Below are 22039 nucleotides of genomic sequence, written 5' to 3' on the forward strand. Positions count from 1 at the left end.
ATAACTGACTTCAAACCATTTTCAGCTGCTGGAAATACTAGTGTTCTCATCATTTAGGACAGCACTGTATGACGTGAATATTTATCTTTAAGTCAAATATATGGAGGACAAATATATTTGAAATGCTTTTAAATTATATAGAATATTTCAAATATATGCAATTGTTAAAGATGATTTGAGAAGTGTCCAAAAGGACTGACAGTTTTCAGGAGAAACAGAAACTCACTTCTCTTGACTCTCTCCTGATTTGATGCAGATCCTCCAGACGCTGAGCTCAGGGTCTCGATCGGAGCTGTTCCAGCTCAAGATGTTCCTGACACGACTCATCCAGCTGGACCAGACCAGATCTCCCTTCCAGACCAGTCTCACGGAGCGGAGCCGGCCCAGATCCGAGGCCACGGCCAGCAGAGACGAGAAGGACTTCAGAGCGCCGCTCTCCTGATGCCTGCAGACGCCACAACAACTCAGTCATATCTCCACGCACTGCACTCGATTCTCCATCAATCATGTTTTAGAGTCTCAAATCTGATCCTCAGGATCTTTTGAGGAGCGTTTGTTTCCAGAAGCTTTACTTTCACTGTTCCTCAGCGGAGGAATGATCTTCACAAGCCTCCAGAACATCTCACATCTTCTGAGGAGCCTTGATTTCTTCAGCTCTCCATCACTGTGTTATATGTGCGGATCATTTACATCTCATTACTGGAGATATAGACCACAGACTCATGTTTACATCAGTTTATATCAGTATCTGCTCTACTGAAGATGAACAACTCGTGCACGAGTGAAGAACCGGTTGCATCGGTGTTCGGATCACCAGTAGTTCTTTTGGTAAGTTCGATTCAATAAACTGGTTGAAGAAAACGGTTCACCGGTTCTTTTGCGCTCGACGTAATGGTGTCATTGGCGATGATTGAAAGCCTTCGGTTTACCCGCGCTCATAACACCAGCACAGAATCAGTTCAGAATCAATCACCAAAAGAATCTGTTCAGTTCAGACGCTCTGTGTGTCGGTCTGCTTCACGCTGAATCACACATGCGCAGTATCATCAGCTCCTCGGTTCACGAATCGGACGCGTCTGACAGAAACGGTTCTTCACTCGTGAACGAGTCAGTCTATTGTTCGTTATCTGTCTCGGCTCGGTGTTCATCTTCAGTTCTCTCTTCACAGCAGTTCAGTCAGTCACTGTTTGAGTAAATGAATTACTCCGGGATATTGGTTTGTTTGAACTCAGAGGGAGTGTCAGCCACATTGAACAAGTTAACAGTTTAAGTCATTTGTGGATTAATGCGTATTGGAGATGCGAACCGTTTAAAACGATTCAGTTCGATTTGGTGAACTGAATGATTCGTTCGCGAACCGGATATCACAAACTGCTTTGTTTTGAACTCTCTCTCACAGACACGGAAGAGAAGACGATGCTGAATAAAGTTGTCGTTTTTGATATTTTTGGACCAAAATGTATTTTCGATGCTTCAGAATATTCTAACGGACCCTCTGATGTCACATGGACTACTCTGATGATGTTTTTCTTCCCTTTCTGGACATGGACAGTAGACCGTACACACAGCTTCAATGGAGGGACTGAGAGCTCTCGGACTAAACCTAAAATATCTTAAACTGTGTTCAGAAGATAAACGGAGGTCTCACGGGTTTGGAACGACATGAGGGTGAGTTATTAATGACATAATTATGATTATTGGGTGAACTATCCCTTTAAGTCATGGTTCTCCTCAAGTGTTTTACATCCAAATGAGAGCAAAACAGAAACCATTGTGTTTGGGTCTTCGAGAGCCCCCAAGATCTGGACTCCTGCAGAAAACTGTTTGAGAGAAATCTGGGTGTTACCTTTCACTCAAGTTCGATAAACAGATTCAGTAGTCAAATCCAGTTTCTTCCAATTAAGATTGCTATCAAAAGCCAAGATTTTTTGTCATTTCAAGAGTAAGAGAGAGTGATTCATGCTTTTGTGTCCTCACGACTCGATTATTGTCATTCTGTTTATATGGGATTATTCCGCAGATTTGATCATATCTCTCCTGTATTATGCTTTTAAAGCTCTAAGTGGAACGGCTCCTGAATTCCTGAGTGATCTTTTAAGCCCAAATATATCTGCTAGACCGTTAAGATCTTCTGAGAAAAGAGTGTTGATGGTGTTGAAGGGCCTTTTCAGTTGTTGGGCCAAAACTGTGGAATATTCTCCAAGTTTCCCACTGATTAGTTCCTTCAAGAATCCACATGTTAAAACTTACCTTTTTTAAGGTCATATAATTTTCCTTATAAACTGTTTATTTTATGACTTTTTAGCAAGGTGTGTACAGCACAGTGCTCAACTACTGTTATTTTATTGTGCTTTATAAATACATTTAGATTGAATTAGAATTTCATGAGAAAACACCCAATAAATTGTGGGTATCATAGCTACAAGAATGATTTTGGTTTTATTAGGCTGACCAAATGTGCCATTTTCAGAAGACATGTCCTGGCTAAAATTGCCTAAAATATCCACTTTTTGGTTTTGTTTGCCCTGTATGTATGACTAAGTACAGTGAGAGCTCTAGAGAGCAGACGGCTTCTTGTGTTTGTGAATCGCTCTCACGGTACTTTGATGTCAGACACAGATCGATGTGTTCAGTGCTGCTTCAAGTCAACACTAATATGTTCACGTATTTGCATCGCTTTGACCGTCCTCTGTTGATCCCACCTCCTTACACACCACAATTCGTTTGGTCACCCTATTTTTATTAATAATAAAACAATGGCTAATTTTAGGAGGGTAACATGGAAACTCAGAGAGAATATTAGATGCTTTGTTATTAGTTAAATTACTACCAACATCAAAACACATTATTAATTTCAACAGACAAAAACGTTTCACAGGATTATGAATGTACCTAAAAGTGATGCACAGGCTTCCTCTTTTTCTATTCTCTTTACCGGACGGCTGATGTCTTTTAGGGGTATATTTGTCCATGAATAATGATCATTTGCATTCAGCCGCAAACATGAGGAGTGAGGAGGGAGAAGTGTGTTTCAGACTTTTAAATGATGTTTTTTGTGTGTATGTGTATATATAGATAGATATATAGGTCCTATATATATGTAATTTAAATCTGTCCATTAGCTCTTGTGTCTTGTGTGTAGTTATCTCTGTGACTCACAGGTTTATGGGTAGCTCTGGGCTCTCTCCTCCGATGCCGTGGAGTGTGACGGACAGCGAGGACTCGAGCGGCTCGATCAGGTTCTTCAGCAGGACTCTGATCTGATAGTGAAACACTGAGAGAGAGAGAATCAGCTTCTTTCTGCTGTGTGAACACATTCACCGACACACTGACCTCTGCTCTCACATACACACACACACACACCTCTGTTCTCTCTCTCACACACACACAAACACACACATGTTCACACACACACACTGACCTCTGCTCTCACACACACACACACACACACACACACACACCTCTGTTCTCTCTCTCACACACACACAAACACACACATGTTCACACACACACACACTGACCTCTGCTCTCTCTCACACACACACACACAAACACACACACGTTCACACACACACACTGACCTCTGCTCTCACACACACACACACACACACACACACACCTCTGTTCTCTCTCTCACACACACACAAACACACACATGTTCACACACACACACACTGACCTCTGCTCTCTCTCACACACACACACTGACCTCTGCTCTCTCTCTCACACACACACAAACACACACATGTTCACACACACACACACTGACCTCTGCTCTCTCTCACACACACACAAACACACACATGTTCACACACACACACTGACCTCTGCTCTCTCTCACACACACACACACACACCTCTGTCCTCTCTCTCACACACACACAAACACACACATGTTCACACACACACACTGACCTCTGCTCTCTCTCACACACACACACACACACCTCTGTCCTCTCTCTCACACACACACAAACACACACATGTTCACACACACACACTGACCTCTGCTCTCTCTCTCACACACACACAAACACACACATGTTCACACACACACACTGACCTCTGCTCTCTCTCTCTCTCACACACACACACACACACACACACATGTTCACACACACACACACACACACACCTCTGTTCTCTCTCAGACACACACACACACACACACACCTCTGTCCTCTCTCTCTCACACACACACACACACACACCTCTGTAGGGCGGCTGGGGTGTGGTTCTGAGGTACAGGCCTGTAGCGCTCCTCCCTGGTCGATCGTGCCGCACATCTAGGCCCAGTGTGTTACAGCGCAGCTTCTTGCAGTCCAGACACAGGCCTCTGCTGAAGGCGCTGTCGTCACGGCAACGGTAGCCTATTAAGGGCTGGCTGGCGTTGATGAGGGAGTCGGTGAAGAGTTTTACGGCACGCTCATGGGCACATTTAATGGTCTTGGGAACTCCTGTAAGACAGAGCGTCTGTGTGGAAATGACTGTGTTCACTGTGTTGTGAAACAGCAGGTGAGGCGCTGCTTCGCTCTATTTTTAATCATTGGGTGTGTGTAAATATGCACTTGGCAGACATATTTCAGTTGAGTTTGCTGTTTCACATAAGTGCAATGTATAATTAAGAGTGTGTGCCATTAAAAATGTTAAAGCACAGACAGTAAGTACATTTTATTTATATAGCACATTAAACATAACAAAGCTATTGAAAGTCCTGAACAATGTCAAATAAAATTAAAAGAGAAAAGGAAACAAAGAAAAGGAACGAGGGACATATAAAAGAGGTGTAAAAACTGGAGGCTTGAAAGCAATGACTGAGGAAGACCTGAGTACAGTGAATTACAGTAATCTAAACGAGAAGTGATAAAAGCATGAATAATATTCTCCAAATGATGAAAAGACAAAAACTATTTAAATTTGGAGATGACCCATAGTTGATAAAAACTATTCCTAACCCATAATTGATAAAAATTATCCCCTAACCCTAACAGAATTAATTTGTCTGGACAAACATAATTCTGAGTCTATGATAACGCCCAGGTTTCTAACCTGTGAAGAAATGGCAGGAAAATAATTTGCCCAGCTCCTTAATAATATGCTTTCTTATTTTGGGGGGACCAAAAGCAATAATTTTTGTTTTGTTCTCATTGAGTTGGACAAAGTTATTTGATAACCATATTTTTATTTCTGAAATACATTCCAGCAATGAATTCCAGCTTTTGGGGCAACTGTGGCCTAATGGTTAGAAACTTGGACTAGTTACCCAAAGGTCACAGGTTTGAGTCTCGGTGCCAGCAGAAGTTGTAGGTGTGAGGGAGTGAATGAACAGTGCTCTCTTCCTCCCTCAATACTCATGACTGAAGTGCCCTTGAGCAAGGCACTGAATAGATGAAAAGAAATTAAAAGAACCATTGTGCTTCCTGATAATATCCCCCAGAGGGTCCATATATAAGTTAAAAAGAAGCGGTCCCAGAATAGAGCCCTGAGGTACTCCACTAATTATTGGGGCAGATAATGAGGAAAACTTACAAAAATACCTATCTGTGAGATATGAGCTGAACCATCGTAAGGCTGTGCCCCTGATACTGAACAGATGTTCTAAACGGCAAATAAGAACATTATGATCCATGGTATCAAAGGCAGCTGTAAGATCCAGTAGAATCAATACTGCATTTTTACCGGCATCAACTGCAACCAAAACATAATTTAATGCTTTAAGCAAAGCAGACTCTGTACTCTGATAAGTAGTGAATTGATTGGAAAGGTTCTAATAAATTAGCTGTATTTAAGAATGTGATCAGCTGTAACTCTTCAACTTTATCCAAAAGCTTTGACAAAAATGATAACTTTGAGACAGGCCAAAGATTGTTAAAGCAACTTTCATCCAAACCTTGTTTCTTGAGCAAAGGCTGAACAACCGCTTGCTTAAAGCAGTTCAGAACCACACCAGTGTCCAAAGATGAGTTAATCAACACTTGAACACTGGGGACAATTACTGGAAAAGCTGCTTTTATGATCACGGAAGGAACAACATCCAGTGAGGAGTTAGTAGACTTTTTTCATTTTGTTAACGAGATGTTGAAAATGGCAAAATAAAAATGGACTAGCAGGCGAGTTCATATGGAATTACATTTGTTTCAATAAAAATGAACATAACTTTATAAAACTGAATTTAACTTTTTCAGAAACTATCAAAAATATGCCATTACAAAAGAAGGATAACAATTAAAAGGAAAAAAAATTAAATCAGTCACACAAATTTAACAGGCTCTTCAAATATGATTCATTCTTTGTTAATGTTTTTCAAAGATTCGTTTTTGCTAATCATGGATTCTTAATGCATTGCCACAGATTTTGCTTATGCTTTGCAGTTTTTCGTTTGGTGTTTGATACAGACCTCTCATGGGGGCGGACTTAACAGTGATCTACTCTGATTGGATAGTGAGCTTTTGATGGACAGGTGCTCTCTGACCGGGAAGTACAGACTATTGGAAATATTGGAAAGATCTCGCGATGATTAAATCTGGTCTCTACCGCAAAAGTTTGTTTTCACAGACAAAGTAAAAAAATTATTTTAAGCTCATACACAGGTTCTACCCTGTAAAGAAGTTTTTACAAAGATTTAAATCTGACATTGATCTCACATGCTCTTTTTGTTTGAGTTCTGAAGAAACTGTACACTTATTTTGGTCATGTCACGACACTCAGAAACTTTGGGATGATATTGGTGTGTTTGTCAAGTTAAGATTTTGCCAGGCTTCTCAGTACATATGAAAAACATATTTGGGTATTATGACTCTGACCCCACAAACGAAAATAATTAATTGTTATTAATTTAACATTTTTTCCTAAACAAATTTCACATTCACAAATGCAAATTCTCCAACTGCAAACCTGTCTTCTCTATTTCTCTAAAAGAAATGGAAAACTATTTGAATGTAATCTCAGTATCTACTAATAAGAAAGCTATAAGGACTGTTAGATTTGCTCTGCCTTTGATCTCCTTGTGTAATTTTGTTTAGATTTTGGCCCTCATTAGTTCTATTTTATTCCCTTTTTCGTGGTGGATATTATGTGATGCATGTTTATACATTTGTATGTTTTTGTTCTCTGCGTTAATAAAAACAGAAAAAGAAATAAAAAAAGCTCTCGGGGTGATTTGTATGCAATATGTTGTGCCTTGTATTACTAAATATGTAAATAATATTTGACCTTCGATCGTCTCAGTAAAGATGAGCTCTCAGGAGACACGGAGTGACATCGTTTTCCTCCTCCGGCTTGAAGTAAGCTTGTGTTACTGAAGTAACATCAATACAAGTTTTTCGTTACAGTGTGCTACAGTTTGTTGCAGGTTATTATTGTCATTCAGTAACACAAGCTTACTTCAGGCTGCCTTGAAGGACAAGAGCTCATCTTTACAGACTGAGACGATCAAAGGTCAAATATTATTTACATATTTAGTAATAAAAATCACAGCGAGAGCTTTCCAATATGCACGCCACTGAGTTGCATCTGTACTTCTCGGTCAGAGAGCACCTGTCAATCAAAAGCTCATTATCCAATCAGAGTAGATCACTGTTAACCCCGCCCCCACGAGAGGTTTGTGTCAAAACACCAAATGAAAAACTGGCAACCGTAAGAGAAATCTGTGGCAATGCATTCAGAATCCACGATTAGCGAAAACGAATGGTGTGGTAATCAGTTCTGAAAAATATTTTGATCTAGCTAATTTAACAGCACTCTGAAACTTAAACAGACACAAGACACAGTAAGACGATCATGCTTCCATCTCCTCTCTGCTTTACAGAGTGAGCGTTTTCATCCAACCAGTACTACGATTTTATCTTTACTTACAAGTTTCATTTGAAAATGAGTGATAGAATCTAAGATATTAGAAACTTGGTTTCCAGTACAAATATCTAAATATTATTTGTATTCAAGATATATTCACTCGATTACCAAAATGACTTAACATATTAAGTTTTGTTTTTTGCAAAATGTATCAACCTTATGTATGTTTTTGCTTAAAAAAGTAATAATAATTGTTAGCAGGGCAAGAAAAATAATATTGTTTCCCTTTGAATTCCAATTATTGTTCTTATCCCACTGGCAGATTTTTCATAAGAAAAAATGAACAACATTTCAATATTTTTTTATACATTGCTTAATATCATAAGTAATTTTGCTAATCATGATTCAAGATACTTTAAATATTTGCACTAGAAAATGGGGAAGATAACCATAATAATTTTTTTTATATATGATATTTTCATGTTAACTTCAGTTACAGTTTAGTAATTCTGTTGATATTTGTTGTCATTATTATTACTTTTTGTTGTTTTCAATGCAAGCATGTCTATATAGTTATTATACAGTTTTGTATTAATTTTACTTTTATTTATTTTAGTCATCAAGTTAAACTAGATGAAACTAGCTTAAAATTATTTTACAAATTTAAATGTTATATTTTAAGTAAAAAAAATAATTGTTTTTAGTTTTAGTTAATATATAACAGTGGTTCATATTCAGTTTATATTTGGTTCATATATGATATAGTTAGTCTGCTGTGCATTGGATTCTTCAGTCGCAAAGACATATTCCTCATTCAGCTGCTTCTGAATCCTCTTTCAAAAACTAAAAAATATGTCTGCGTTTTGTGCAATTAATCCAAAACTCAAGAACACATCCAGTTTATTTGGCCTCTTATATAAATAAATGCAAATGAAATGTGTGCATGTTTTGTCCAGCTGTACCTTGCAGGCCGTACTGGAAGACGTTGCTGTAAATGTCCAGCATCTTGCAGCCGGGCTGAAAGGAGCCTCCGTTGGGGTAGAAGTCCACGTGAGCGACGCTCTGCTTTATTCCCACTCCTGGCATGATGCTGGAGCCGGTGAAGGTGTGGACAGCGTCCACGAACTGAGCGTCATCCGGAGACAGTCTGTCAAACGCCGGCAGACCCTCGAAGTGTGGCCCGGCCGGATCCAGACCTTCAGCAAACACACAAACACTTCATGTGCTTCGTCCAAACCCAATGATCTGGTCTCTGGAAGAATGCAGGCATCTCTCTACCTATCTGAGTCATTTCAATTCCTCTTCATTTGTATAATTAAAACCTCCCAGCTTTCCTCCATGTCTCCTGTTGTTTATGAGTTTTTTAATACCAGAACAAATAATGGGATGGTTTTTGCCACATTGACTTAGCCACTTACACTTCATGTAGTAACTTCTGTTGTGATTGGTCGCACGCACAGCAACAGATTCAACACATCCACAATGATTCAGGCTTAACAGATATAATGATACAATAATACATAATGATGCTTCTGTTTGGCACACTGTAATTGAGTTTGTTCATCTGTTATGTGACACACTATGTTTTATTTGAAGCACTCTTTAGGGTCATAATGTTCTGTAATTGTATTAATAATGTATTTTTACATAAATTGGTTTTTATTCCAAAAAATATTTTAAATTATGGAATTTTGAATGGGTTTATAGAGACATAAATATGACAAAATGCTCTGATTTAGAATGATTTGTGTAAATCTGAATTATAGTGTGATTTAACAAATCTAATTCCCATCAGCTGAGGTCATATAATTGGACTTCAAACATTCAGCTGTGTATTGTGATGAATTCTGAAGGTAATGCTTTTCTAGCATGGGTGTGCTTGTGGCTTTGATGTTTATGGTTCATGTTCGTCTGAGACAGAGTAACAGTCGCTGAGATAAATATCCAGATCTGTTCAATCCTGTCTGATCACGTGCATGGCTTCATCTTACCGGTAATACGGCCCACTTTCCTCAGCCCTCTGAAATGACTTCCAGCGAATCCGGCCACATGCGCTCCCAGACTGTAGCCGATCAGATGGACGTCATTCATGGAGAGCTCGGCCACTTCCTGTCGAGGGAGGAAGTATCATCAGGTTCAATCTTAGGTAAAAATATCACAGCCTTTCAGAGTCGCACTGCACTCATTTATAATGTACTCGTTTTTAACATTATTAAAAGTACACACTGACTGGAATACACTTGCTGGTTTGCCATTTAAACGCACATTTTTTGCTTTAATTTATTTTCAATAAATCTAAACCTACTGCTGTTTTCAGTATGGATATAAAAGTCACACAATTTGATATTCAAACTCACATTTGACACTTTTAACTTTGAATAAGACATGGCAGATAATCAGTACCTGAGATTATCATTTCCACAGACTGTTTGCTGTTGTTCCGGCGACTGGTTAGGACAAAAAGATTAACATGGAAAAGATCTCGATATCGCGTATTGTTAGGACATGGTGTTTTACATTGTTATTTATACATTGTTCACAGAGAATTTGTATTCTGAAACGTTTTAGTTGTATGTTCACCTAAAGTTTCTTAAATATAGCTTCTTGTTTCATAATGTTGAGAAAACATTTCTAAAGTAACTTTCCAATGTTCTCAAAATGATACAATGGAATGTTCGCTTGACATTCTAAACATTTTTATTTAGCCTTATATATATATATATATTAATTTTTTTTTTTTTTTTTTTACCTCATCAGAATGGTCCGAAACCTGGTAAAAAGGTTTTGGCATTCCCAATGTATAAAAAACACATTGACATGATTCAAAAACTTTGGATGGTCCTGAAACTAATTTGTCACACTGAATTGTTTGCAGTCAAAAATGGGAGCTAAATTTAGTGAAAACTTTGAATCTGAAAAACTAATTTTTTGAGATGTCAACCTCAAATTTTGAACACAACTTGTTTAGATATATGCCTTTGATTTCCATACATGTTACTGTAATATTAAATTAGTAGCTACATGTAATATTATTTTCATAATAATGAACATTATTTGTCTTTTTTTTAGCTTTTTAGCTTTTTCCATAATGCAATAGCAGAATATATAAATTAGAATAGAATAATATATATTGGAGCTTGACCTTGCCCCAGGTTTACCCAACTATGATGACTTCCCCTTCAGAGAACCCCAGAAATAAGGTTTGTTCTGGATTTGGTTTAACAAATGTTTCTGCTGAAGTCCCTCATTACCTCCAGCCATTTGAGCAGCGCGGCCACGTCCCGCCCCACCTGTCTGCTATTCTTGGCTGCGACTGGATACGGCTGAAGTGCCAGCTTCCTCCAATCACTGATGAACACATTGACCCGCTCGAGCCGGAGCTTCAGTGCAGAAGCCAGATTGAAGATCCAGGGCTCCATGCGTCCATTCATCTGAGAGCAGCAGGAAAGCTGACGTCACTTACACTCAATCATGCAGCAAAACAAAGCCAACACTAAGTGTTTGTCCGTTTCCTCCGTCTGGAGGAACTTCCTGTCTGCTCTACATGTTTATTGACTCATGAACTGAGTTGTAAAGCAGCGATATACACTGTCTAACAGGAAGTAAACACAGATATGATCCCGTTTTGCTTGAGAAACAGCTCTGTGAGCATTAAACAGATTGGTTTCTATAGTAGGAACCTTCATAAACGTGCTGGTCTCACTGAGCTCTGATTTTCTGCAGGCTTTATGAAGGTAGATTTATGTTTATTGAAGACATTTTCTAAAACAATAGAGATGGAAAATCAAATGGAACACTATATAAATCTGAGTCGACTTAATGAGTTGTATTAGCATAAGAATTCAACTTCTAACTAATTTCCTTTAGATTTAAAGCATTTTATGAAAACATCTTAAGTCTTGAATTTCTCTGTTCCCAAATGCTAGAATACTGGAATATCTTCTACTGTTTCTTCTGATCACACTGCATTACAAATATGCAAATATCTGCCCGAGGAATCAGAAACAGGTCTTCATTCCCTACTGACAGATATTTAGGGCCCAAGCCCTAAGGGCCCTATTGCTCTTCTGAGGTTTATTCTTGTTATTTGTGCTAATCTTGTTCTTGTAAATGTTTCTGGGTTTTAGGATTCTTAGATATTTTGTATTCTAAAACAAGACTAAAACTGACAAAGATATTCATTCTATGCAGTGCATGCAAAATGGAATGACGTAACTTTATAAATTTAAGAGTTTATTCTCTCAACTGAGATCTTAATTTGTGGAGGGGTGAATTGAGACTTCTTAAGAGCCACATAAAGCATGTTCTGTGTTGTTTCTCTCACCGTCCAGCCGTGTATAATCAGCACCAGTGGGTCACTGTGGTTGTAAGCACATCTGTGGAGAGTTTCTGACCGGAACGGGACCACGGCGCAGGTCTCCTCAAACACACTGCCCTCATGATACAGATGGAAGCTGGACTTTAGCACCGTCTTTACTGGAGGAGTCTCTGCTAAAATTAAACCCAGATGTGTAATTTCAGAGCACGAAGCCCCATCCCGTCACACTGTCCTGCGGCTTTCAGGACTTTCTGTGGCAAACGTTCAAAGAGCTTCTCTGAGAACATGCAATTAGAGAGTGAAGTTTGCTGTGTCAGTCTAAAATACGAGCTCCATGGCATGCTTTAACCGGCTGGTGGATCAGGACGCATGCTCTTACCTGTAAAGTTAGTATCTCCTCTGACAGACGCTGTGACAGCACTCATGAGGAGTAAAGCTCTCAGGACTCTCATGATCTTCTGCAGGGTTCAGGAGTTTCTGCTGTGGATCTGCTCTTCTGCTCCTCGAGGACGAGAGTCTGACTGAAGAGAGAGAGAGAGAGAGAGAGCGGGGCGGAGCCTGAAAGACTCTCTGCTCCGATTGGCTGCTGGCTTCAGCACAGTTTGAAGAGGGAAAGTACAGTGGTTTAACTGGAATGATAAAACTACCACTAAAAACATTCTGCAGTTTTACTTGATCTCCATTAGTTGGACAAATACTTCTCCTGTATGAGATCTCCTTCAGAAGAATGACATCTCAGATGTTAGTCTCAATAGCTCTTTTCACTCTGATCAGGTTCAGGATGAGTGTCTGATTCATTGTTTTATTGGAAATAGATCATATCTGTCAACTGAGCTCAAGCCAACACTTGTTCCAAACAGAGACTTCCAGTAAGCTGAAAGTGAAAGCAACATTTAATATGTATCACACTTATTAAAGTCATCTGAAACTGAACAAGAAATTGTACTCCGAAAAAAAAAAAAAAGAGCATTTTAGGATTTTACCAAAAAGATTACTAAAAGTAACACTAACCATAACTGTCATACACCGCTTTAAATCAAACACATTTGTCCTTCTTGGTTGGTTTTACTAAACTAGCAGTACAGCTGTACACCATGTAGACCTGTGTAATCTGGACTAGTCATGTGTCGTGTCTACAGTGTGTGTTTTTATTAAAAGGATCCCCATTAGCTACAGCCATGCTGCAGCAAATCTTCCTGGGGTCCTGAAAAATATATACATAAACAAAAGGAAAAATAAATCATTAAAAATACAACAAATAAATGGAAAAGATAAATACACATACACATATACACATACATATATATACACATATCAAAGTACATATGTACCCTCATACGGGCATGAAATATACACACATATAAAAACACATTCGTACACATACGCCTATATATATATATATATATACCTACACATGTTCACACACGAAAATAAATAAATCTAAACAGATGTATTATTTTTATAGATCCTGTTTTACATATAATTTAAATTTATTGACATTGTTAGTAAGTATAATATGCACTGGTAGTTTATTCCATTCCTTCATACCTCTGAACATAACAGTGTTTTTTATGGCATTTGTTCTTGCTATGGGTCAGGTGAAGTTGCCTTTAGTTGCATGTCTGGTGCTATACTGTTGATTGTCTACACTGAAAGAAAGATACTTAAACAAAACAGAAGGCAATTTTGAAATGGAAATGTTTCTTATGAAAATTAACAGTGAATACAACAGTCTATCTTTGACCAACAACCAGTTAAGATCTTTGTGCATTAATATAATATTTCTCCTATAGCTGCACCTAAGTGCTACACGAGCAGCTGATTTGATTCAATCTACTACATATTGTAATTCTATATTTAAAACAGTTTTTAGTTCCATTTGTGTACTTGCTGATGTATATATAGTTGAATCATCAGCGTACATGACAATTTTAGCCTTATGTAAAGTGTATGGTAAATCATTCGTAAAAATATTAAATAATAATGGACCCAGACAACTGCCTTGGGGTACGCCACATGTGATTTTTCTGATACCTGAGAGACTGCCATTAAAAAACACTGTCTGTGTTCTGTTTGACAAATAACAGTACATCCATTTGATTGCTGACTGCTCAAAACCATAACAACATAATTTTGTTAATAACAGTTTGTGATCTATGATGTCAAAGGCAGCAGAAAAATCAAAAAATACAGCACCAATAATATTTCTCTTTTCAGTCTCTCTAAGCCAATCATCAGACATGTGAGTCAGAGCAGTGGCAGTGGAGTGACTTTTTCTGTATGCATGCTGAAAATCTGTTAATAAATCATTTGTATAAAAATAGTTGTTAATTTGATCATATACTGTAGATTCCATTATTTTAGATAATACAGGTAATATACTTATCGTGCGACTGTTGGGACCAGAGAAAGGCAATATCTTATCTTTGGGCGGAGGAACTATTTTAACCTGCTTCCAAGCACGTGGGCAGGTACAGCAGATAAAACTGAGGTTAATGATGTGGGTTAGAACAGGGGCAACAGAGTCAGCAGCTAGTTTAAGAAGCCCGCTGTCAAGCAGTCAGTGTATGTGTTAAATGACCTAGAAATAAAAAGACTAAAATAAAAATAAAAACTGAAGTTAACTGGAAAACTAAAACAAAATCATTGACAATAAGCTATACAATAATTAAAAAGACAAACAAACTGAATTAAAAAAGCCAAATCGACCTGTAATAACATAACATGACAATTTCTTCAGTGTTTATGGAGAGGATTGTCTTCATCTGTTGTTCACGCTCAGGAGACAGCAGCAGATCTGTCCAGACATGAACAGAACATACACATTCAAACATCTGTTTGTAAGCAAAACAAATCTGCTAAAAAAGTTCAGCAAAAGTTCAGTTTATTTCAGCAAAAAACACAAATATACAGTTGAAGTCGCAGGATTTCATCATTACAAAAGATCTACTTTTTATGAAAGACTTTCAAAAACAAGTCAATAAAAGAAGCATGATCTACAAACACATGAACACAAATATCCCAGACAATATATAAATGACAACAAGGTTAAATAAAACTTACATTTAAAAACTCAGCAATGGTGATCTAGTGGAAAATCTTTCATAGACAAATGCAAATCTTTGCCATGAACCATTACGTGCTCAGACAAGGCCGTTTCATGATCAGTGTTATCAGTGCGCTTCTGTTTGGTGATTCTTAACCTGAACAGAGTTCCTAACAGGATGCATTTCCATCACTTTAAAGTTATAAAAGCCATTGAATTGAGTGCTTTGGGAAATATTAACCATCAGCAAAATACATTCTAATGTTATGTGCAATGGGGGATTATGGGAAAGAGGGGTTTACAGATTTTAAGCTTGTATTTAGTTAAAAAACATGAATAATTTAATGAAAACCCATACATTGTCTGAGCTGTGAAGGTGGATGGAGGTCTACTGGTGTCACTGATGTGTTTACTCATGTAAACAGCATCTGAAAATGAGTTTACTGGCTTTATTTCATGACAGGAATTCTACTGATCTCAGGTGTCTAGCTCATGTTGATCATCTCGTATTTGTCTTTCAGGCTGCTGTCCTCGTCTTCCTCCTCATCCTCTTCTTCCTCAGGTTCTTCGTGAGGTTTGTCATTGTGGTTGGTGTGATGAAGCTCGATTAACAGGAAGTAGATCACAGCACCAGCGATGCCCCCTACCAACGGCCCAGCGACAGGTATCCACCACCAGTAATCTGCAGTGCTGCATAACACACACACACACACACCAATGTATCACCAAATTAACACAATATTTCGCTGAACCATCATAATATATCACCAAATCATCATAATTTAACACTGAATCATTACAATATATCATCAGAATATAATCACAGAAACATCATTATATGTCATCAAATCATCATATCACATAGAGCTGCTCAATTATGGCAGAAATCATTATAAGAATTATTTTGGTCAGTATTGTAATCATGAATATTTAAAACTATGAGTGGGCCACATAAACAAAACTTTATACAAGTAATTTATTTAAAGATATATCAAATATATATTTTCTGTATATTTTCTACATTTAGAAACCAGAATTTTTTTAACTATTTTCAATTCCACAGCAGAATACTAGGGTAACTCATATTAGTAAAGACTAAAGTCCATAAAAATTATTTGAAATATTTAAACTGTCAGTAATACAATAATAAGAAAAAAGCAAAGGACAAATATAATAGAAAAAAAGATACAAATAGTCATCATAATATATCATCAAATTATCACAATGTCACCAAAATGTCATAAAATGTCACTAAACTGTCATAACATACCACTGAATTATCAACAGCATAATGTTTTACTGAATCATAGTAGTATCAGAATAATCATAATATATCACTGAATCATAATGTATCACCAAATTATCACAATATATCAGCAAATCATCATCTATCACCAAATCATCACAATGTATCACCAAATCATCATACCATATAGCTGAGTCATCACAATAGGCTTTAAGATGGTTTATAATCTAAATGTTAGAGTCTAAATGTTACGACTTTGTCTATTGAAACTGAGAATCACCTCAATTAATACCAGTAAAGTATGGAGTTCTGCAAAGATCTGTCTTAGGCCCTCTGCTATTTTGAATATACATGCTGCCCCTTGGTAATATTAGAAAAGATTGGATTAGTTTCCATTGTTATGCTGATGATATATTAAATATATATTTAAAAAATACCAGATGAAACATCTAAATTACCTACAATAACTACATTATGTAAAATAAATCTGGATAAGATATTATACCTTATTGGACCCAAAAAAACAGTACACATAATATCTTAGACTACAGTTTGCATTAGACTACAGTTCATGCATTCATGACATCTAGACTCAACTATTTGGGAAGTCGTGGCCTAATGGTTAGAGGGTTGGCCTCCCAATCGAAGGGTTGTGGGTTCTAGTCTCAGGCCGGACGGAATTGTGGGGGGGGGAGTGCATGTACAGTTCTCTCTCCACCTTCAATACCACGACTTAGGTGTCCTTGAGCAAGGCATCGAACCCCCAACTGCTCCCCGGGCGCCGCAGCATAAATGATGACCACTGCTCCGGGTGTGTGTGTGTGTGTTCACTGCTCTGTGTGTGTGCATTTCGGAAGGGTTAAATGCAGAGCACGAATTCTGAGTATGGGTCACCATACTTGGCTGAATGTCACTTCACTTTTTCACTTTTGTAATGCACTGCTAAGTCGTTTTCCTACATCTTTAATAAACAAGCTAAAAGTAGACAAAAATTCAGCGGCTAGAGTCCTTACCAGGGCTCTCATTTATATACTTTTCATACACACAAAATAGGCATTTGAAATTGTGTATGCAATTTTGTACGCACATATCATGATTTTTAAAATATCTGGGGTAAATATTCACGCATCTTACGGACGTGTGCACATTCTTTTTCCTGGCTTGAGAAAAGTAATGAAGTAAGGAACGATTTTAAAATCTGCTTTCATTTCAATATACACAGTGCTTAATTTGTAAATTGCGAGGTCCCGGAACAAAGCGGGGTAACGGATCCAGCATGTGATTACAGGAGGGAGAGGTAACGGAACACCCACGCAACAGCTGGATCAGTTTAAGTGATTAAGGTCGTGTAAGGTCGTGAATAACATGGAAATGCCATGCTATTTTAAAACAACAATTTCCAGGACTAAAAAATGATTTGAAAAAGTTGTGGAATTTTATTTTTCAAATCTCTGTGTAATAAAGTTATATTTAATCAGGTCCTAAATTTCTGGGTGTAGCTATATCGCATGGTTTTAATAATTCTCGCAGCTTTCAAGTTTATAATGAGGGAAATTCCTGCATTTATTCAACATAGATTTGAATAATAAAATAAATCAACACAAACTATTGGATTAAATCAGTCTTCGAATCCACGAACTCTCTCAGAGCGCGTTTCTCATCAGCACATCTTGTCTGTACTAAAGCGACCTGCTGCGCGCTGCAATACAAGACTCACATTTCGTTTGGGACAGCTGACAGAACTGTCACTGACAGAACTGTCGTTCGGGTATCCAGTGAAACACAGGATCCAGAGCGATCCAGTTGCAGTATGTCTTTATTAGGGATAATCCAAATCGTAATCAAAACAAGCCAGGGTCAAAACCAGAAACAATCCAAATGAACAAACAAGGAAGGGACAGGAAGGGAACAGGAATGGAAAGAGTAACAGGGACTCAGAATGCGAGGACTCGGGAGATGAGAAGACTGGGTACAGCAGGAGACGGAAGGAAAGACTCCATGCAGACAACAGGAAAAGACTGGTAAATATAGGGAGGCTAATGACTAATAAGTGAAGGCACCTGGTGCAATTAGTAGGAGTGCCATTACTGTGATGAAGGGACAAGGCTAGTGGGAATTGTAGTGCCTACAGTGAGGTGCCTAAGGGGAAGTGAGCCCACTAGTGGACACCCAGGTAAACAGAGACCAGACAGCGTGACAAAAACCTACTTCTCCCGTCTTCAAGCACACACAAACAATAGCCTTAACAGACAATGTTTGAGTAAAGAAAATGCTGTACTATTCAAACAGTTATTTGTTTACCCTTGCTTTGCTGATATATGGAGATATGTTCAATCTGAATGAAGGCGCATGAATTGACGAAGTTTCGCGGGAGCTTGAGGATCAAATGGGATTACGAAGTATTACAAGCTCATTTAAATACTTATCATTGGTTAAATATTTCTAAAACCCTGTGATTTTAAATAGATATTGGATAATTTTTCACAGCACATATTTGGCTATTCTCCGTCTGCCATACGAAAACGCCACCCCTGGAGGAGGGGGATCCGCCAAACTGAGGTGCCGGATCGGATTTCGGAGGTGCCGGATCCGGCTTGTTCCGGGACAAATTAAGCCCTGAATATACACATTTATATTAAATATTCCACCCTCATTCATGGAGATAAGCACTGAAAATACATTAAGTCATTAGGCAGAAGTTAAACAAAAATTATATGAATTTAGACATATTTAGCGGATGTTCTTGAACACATTTTTTGTGGCATGCTGTTTTAATGACAGTGTGGAGTGCTATAGATGCACAATAATTCATCTTTAAACTAAACTTTAAATCAAAGCTGTACTGAGGTGTTGATGTCGTAAAAAGTAATCTCTAGAACATTATGAAAAATACTACTGTATTTGAAGGATACAAAGAAAATTGTAGTGCGAATGTTTTCTTTTTAAAATAGGCTACTTTGTCAGTGACGAGCTGAGTCAGACAATTCTATTTACATGTATTATTTGGCCACTGGAAAGCACTATATTCAAAACAAAACAAACTATATTCAAAAATATTTATCTGAGAGCTATTTAAAGAGTTTTGTTTTTAGGGATTTAGATTTTTAGATATTTATGCTAAAACATAACAAGGATACTGGAAGATTTTTAGCAATGAAAATTATGTATGACACAAATAGCATTTATAGTCCTGATCTCATATTTCCTTAATGTCTTGTATCTTAAAACAATGTTAAATATGGTGTCAAGTGGATGGGAATATGCATAGAAATTATATGCAGATGAGGTTATGCATAGTAAAACAAGGCGTTGTAAGCTCCATACATAGTGATTTCAGGGAGGAATCGAGGTGGAGAAGCACGTATGCACAATCTTCACCTTACTGGGATCTATAAAGGTTTTTTTGTCCAGATACTGGTGTACACATGGTTTTATAAATCTGAAAACTTTATATTACCCCAATTTTACAGTCTCTGCACTGGCTGCCTATTAGGTTCCAGTAACAGTTACAAATTTCATTACTATCCCTATAAGGCCCTAAATGGTTTAGCTCCAGCGTACCTAACTAGCCTTCTACCACGCTACAACCCATCACGCACCCTAAGGTCACAAAACGCTGGACTTTTGGTCGTTCCTAGGATAGCAAAGTCCACTAAAGGAGGTAGAGCTTTCTCACATTTGGCTCCCAAACTCTGGAATAGCCTTCCTGATAATGTTCGGGGTTCAAACACACGCTCTCTGTTTAAATATTGGAATACATAAGATTAATGAATGTTCAGAATATTTTTTAATGAGTAATGAATTAACTAATGTTAACTAATGAAGCCCTAATGTAAAGTGTGAACGAACAATAAAGAATCAAAACACTTTCAGAAAATATCTAGGGCATGTTGTAGTCCAGATTAACATGAAAAAAAATGAAAATAAATAGCATATTAAGTCTAAATATTTATGTATTTGGTCGCTGTAATGAACACTATAGCAAATCCACAAATCTGAATGGCTATTTTAAATTATTTAATTATTATGAATTATTATATTTAAAAAATTAGCACAGCTGGTTTATTTATGGGGTTTCCAGAGTAAAGGCTGCATTTTCTGAAGTTTAGCGCCATCTGTTGTCAGAGGGTGAATGTATTTTCATTCAGCGTGTCTGTCACGTGTTCCCTCTTTTCTTATTTTGCCTGTTTGTTTACATAAGAGTGGCACACACGTCTTTCAAGCAGCATACAGAAGTGTTGTGCCTTTTGACCAGTTGAAGGGAATAGTATTCTTAAAATACATTCCAAATTCTGAATAATCTGTAATAAATTATTATACACAGTATTTAGAAGTGCCCACGATAGCAATATTGTGCATATTCATTACCGTGATATATCTGATTCATTACCTGAACACACTCGATCCGGAACTCCTGATCACTCATACCTGATCACACTCCCACCTGATCACACTCGCACCTGAACACAATCGCACCTGATCATACTCACACCTGATCACACTCGCACCTGAACACACTCGCACCTGATCATACTCACACCTAATCACTCTCACACCTGATCACACTCGCACCTGAACACACTCGCACCTGATCATACTCACACCTAATCACTCTCACACCTGATCACACTCGCACCTGAACACACTCGCACCTGATCATACTCGCACCTGATCACACTCGCACCTGAACACACTCGCACCTGATCATACTCACACCTAATCACTCTCACACCTGATCACACTCGCACCTGAACACACTCGCACCTGATCACACTCGCACCTGATCACACTCGCACCTGATCACAATCGCACCTGATCACAATCGCACCTGATCACACTCGCACCTGAACACAATCGCACCTGAACACACTCGCACCTGATCACACTCGCACCTGATCACACTCGCACCTGAACACACTCGTACCTGATCACACTCGCACCTGAACACACTCGCACCTGAACACACTCGCACCTGAACACACTCGCACCTGAACACACTCGCACCTGAACATACTCATACCTGAACACAATCGCACCTGAACACACTCACACCTAATCACACTCACACCTGAACACACTCACACCTGAACACACTCGCACCTGAACATACTCATACCTGAACACACTCGCACCTGAACACACTCGCACCTGAACATACTCACACCTAATCACACTCACACCTGATCACACTCGCACCTGAACACACTCGCACCTGAACATACTCATACCTGAACACACTCGCACCTGAACACATTCGCACCTGATCATACTCACACCTAATCACTCTCACACCTGATCACACTCGCACCTGAACACACTCGCACCTGAACATACTCATACCTGATGACACTCGCACCTGAACACACTCGCACCTGAATACACTCACACCTAATCACACTCACACCTGATCACACTCACACCTAATCACTCTCGCACCTGAACACCAGGTAACTCATACCTGAACACCTCCATTCCCCATCCGGCAGCAGCAGTAAAGAGGCGAGGGCCCAGGTCTCTGGCGGGGTTCAGAGGGTAACCACAGTTCAGCCCCATAGAAACACTGATGCCCAGCAGGATTAGACCCACAGCCAGTGGCTCCACGCCTCGAGGAGCACCGATGTTCCTGCCGTCCACAACC

The 22039-nt window shown here is 38.5% G+C and overlaps 2 protein-coding genes across 2 annotated transcripts in view; one reads left to right on the forward strand and one right to left on the reverse strand.

Annotated features, from left to right (window-relative positions):
• The window catches only part of LOC113042956 (contactin-1a-like), a 551632-nt gene that overhangs the window by 78424 nt on the left and 451169 nt on the right, over positions 1 to 22039 (forward strand).
• The window catches only part of LOC113042961 (aquaporin-9-like), an 11572-nt gene continuing 4881 nt past the window's right edge, over positions 15349 to 22039 (reverse strand). Inside the window, exons 5-6 of the mRNA XM_026202004.1 lie at positions 21860 to 22039; positions 15349 to 15845 (exon numbers count right to left, since the gene is read on the reverse strand). The exon at positions 21860 to 22039 is cut by the window's right edge and continues 38 nt beyond it. Coding sequence (XP_026057789.1) covers positions 15641 to 15845; positions 21860 to 22039 — 385 coding nt within the window. The 3' untranslated portion in view covers positions 15349 to 15640. The remainder of the gene's footprint in view (positions 15846 to 21859) is intronic.

Source organism: Carassius auratus, chromosome 25, assembly GCF_003368295.1.
Source record: "Carassius auratus strain Wakin chromosome 25, ASM336829v1, whole genome shotgun sequence".
Taxonomy (NCBI): domain Eukaryota; kingdom Metazoa; phylum Chordata; class Actinopteri; order Cypriniformes; family Cyprinidae; genus Carassius; species Carassius auratus.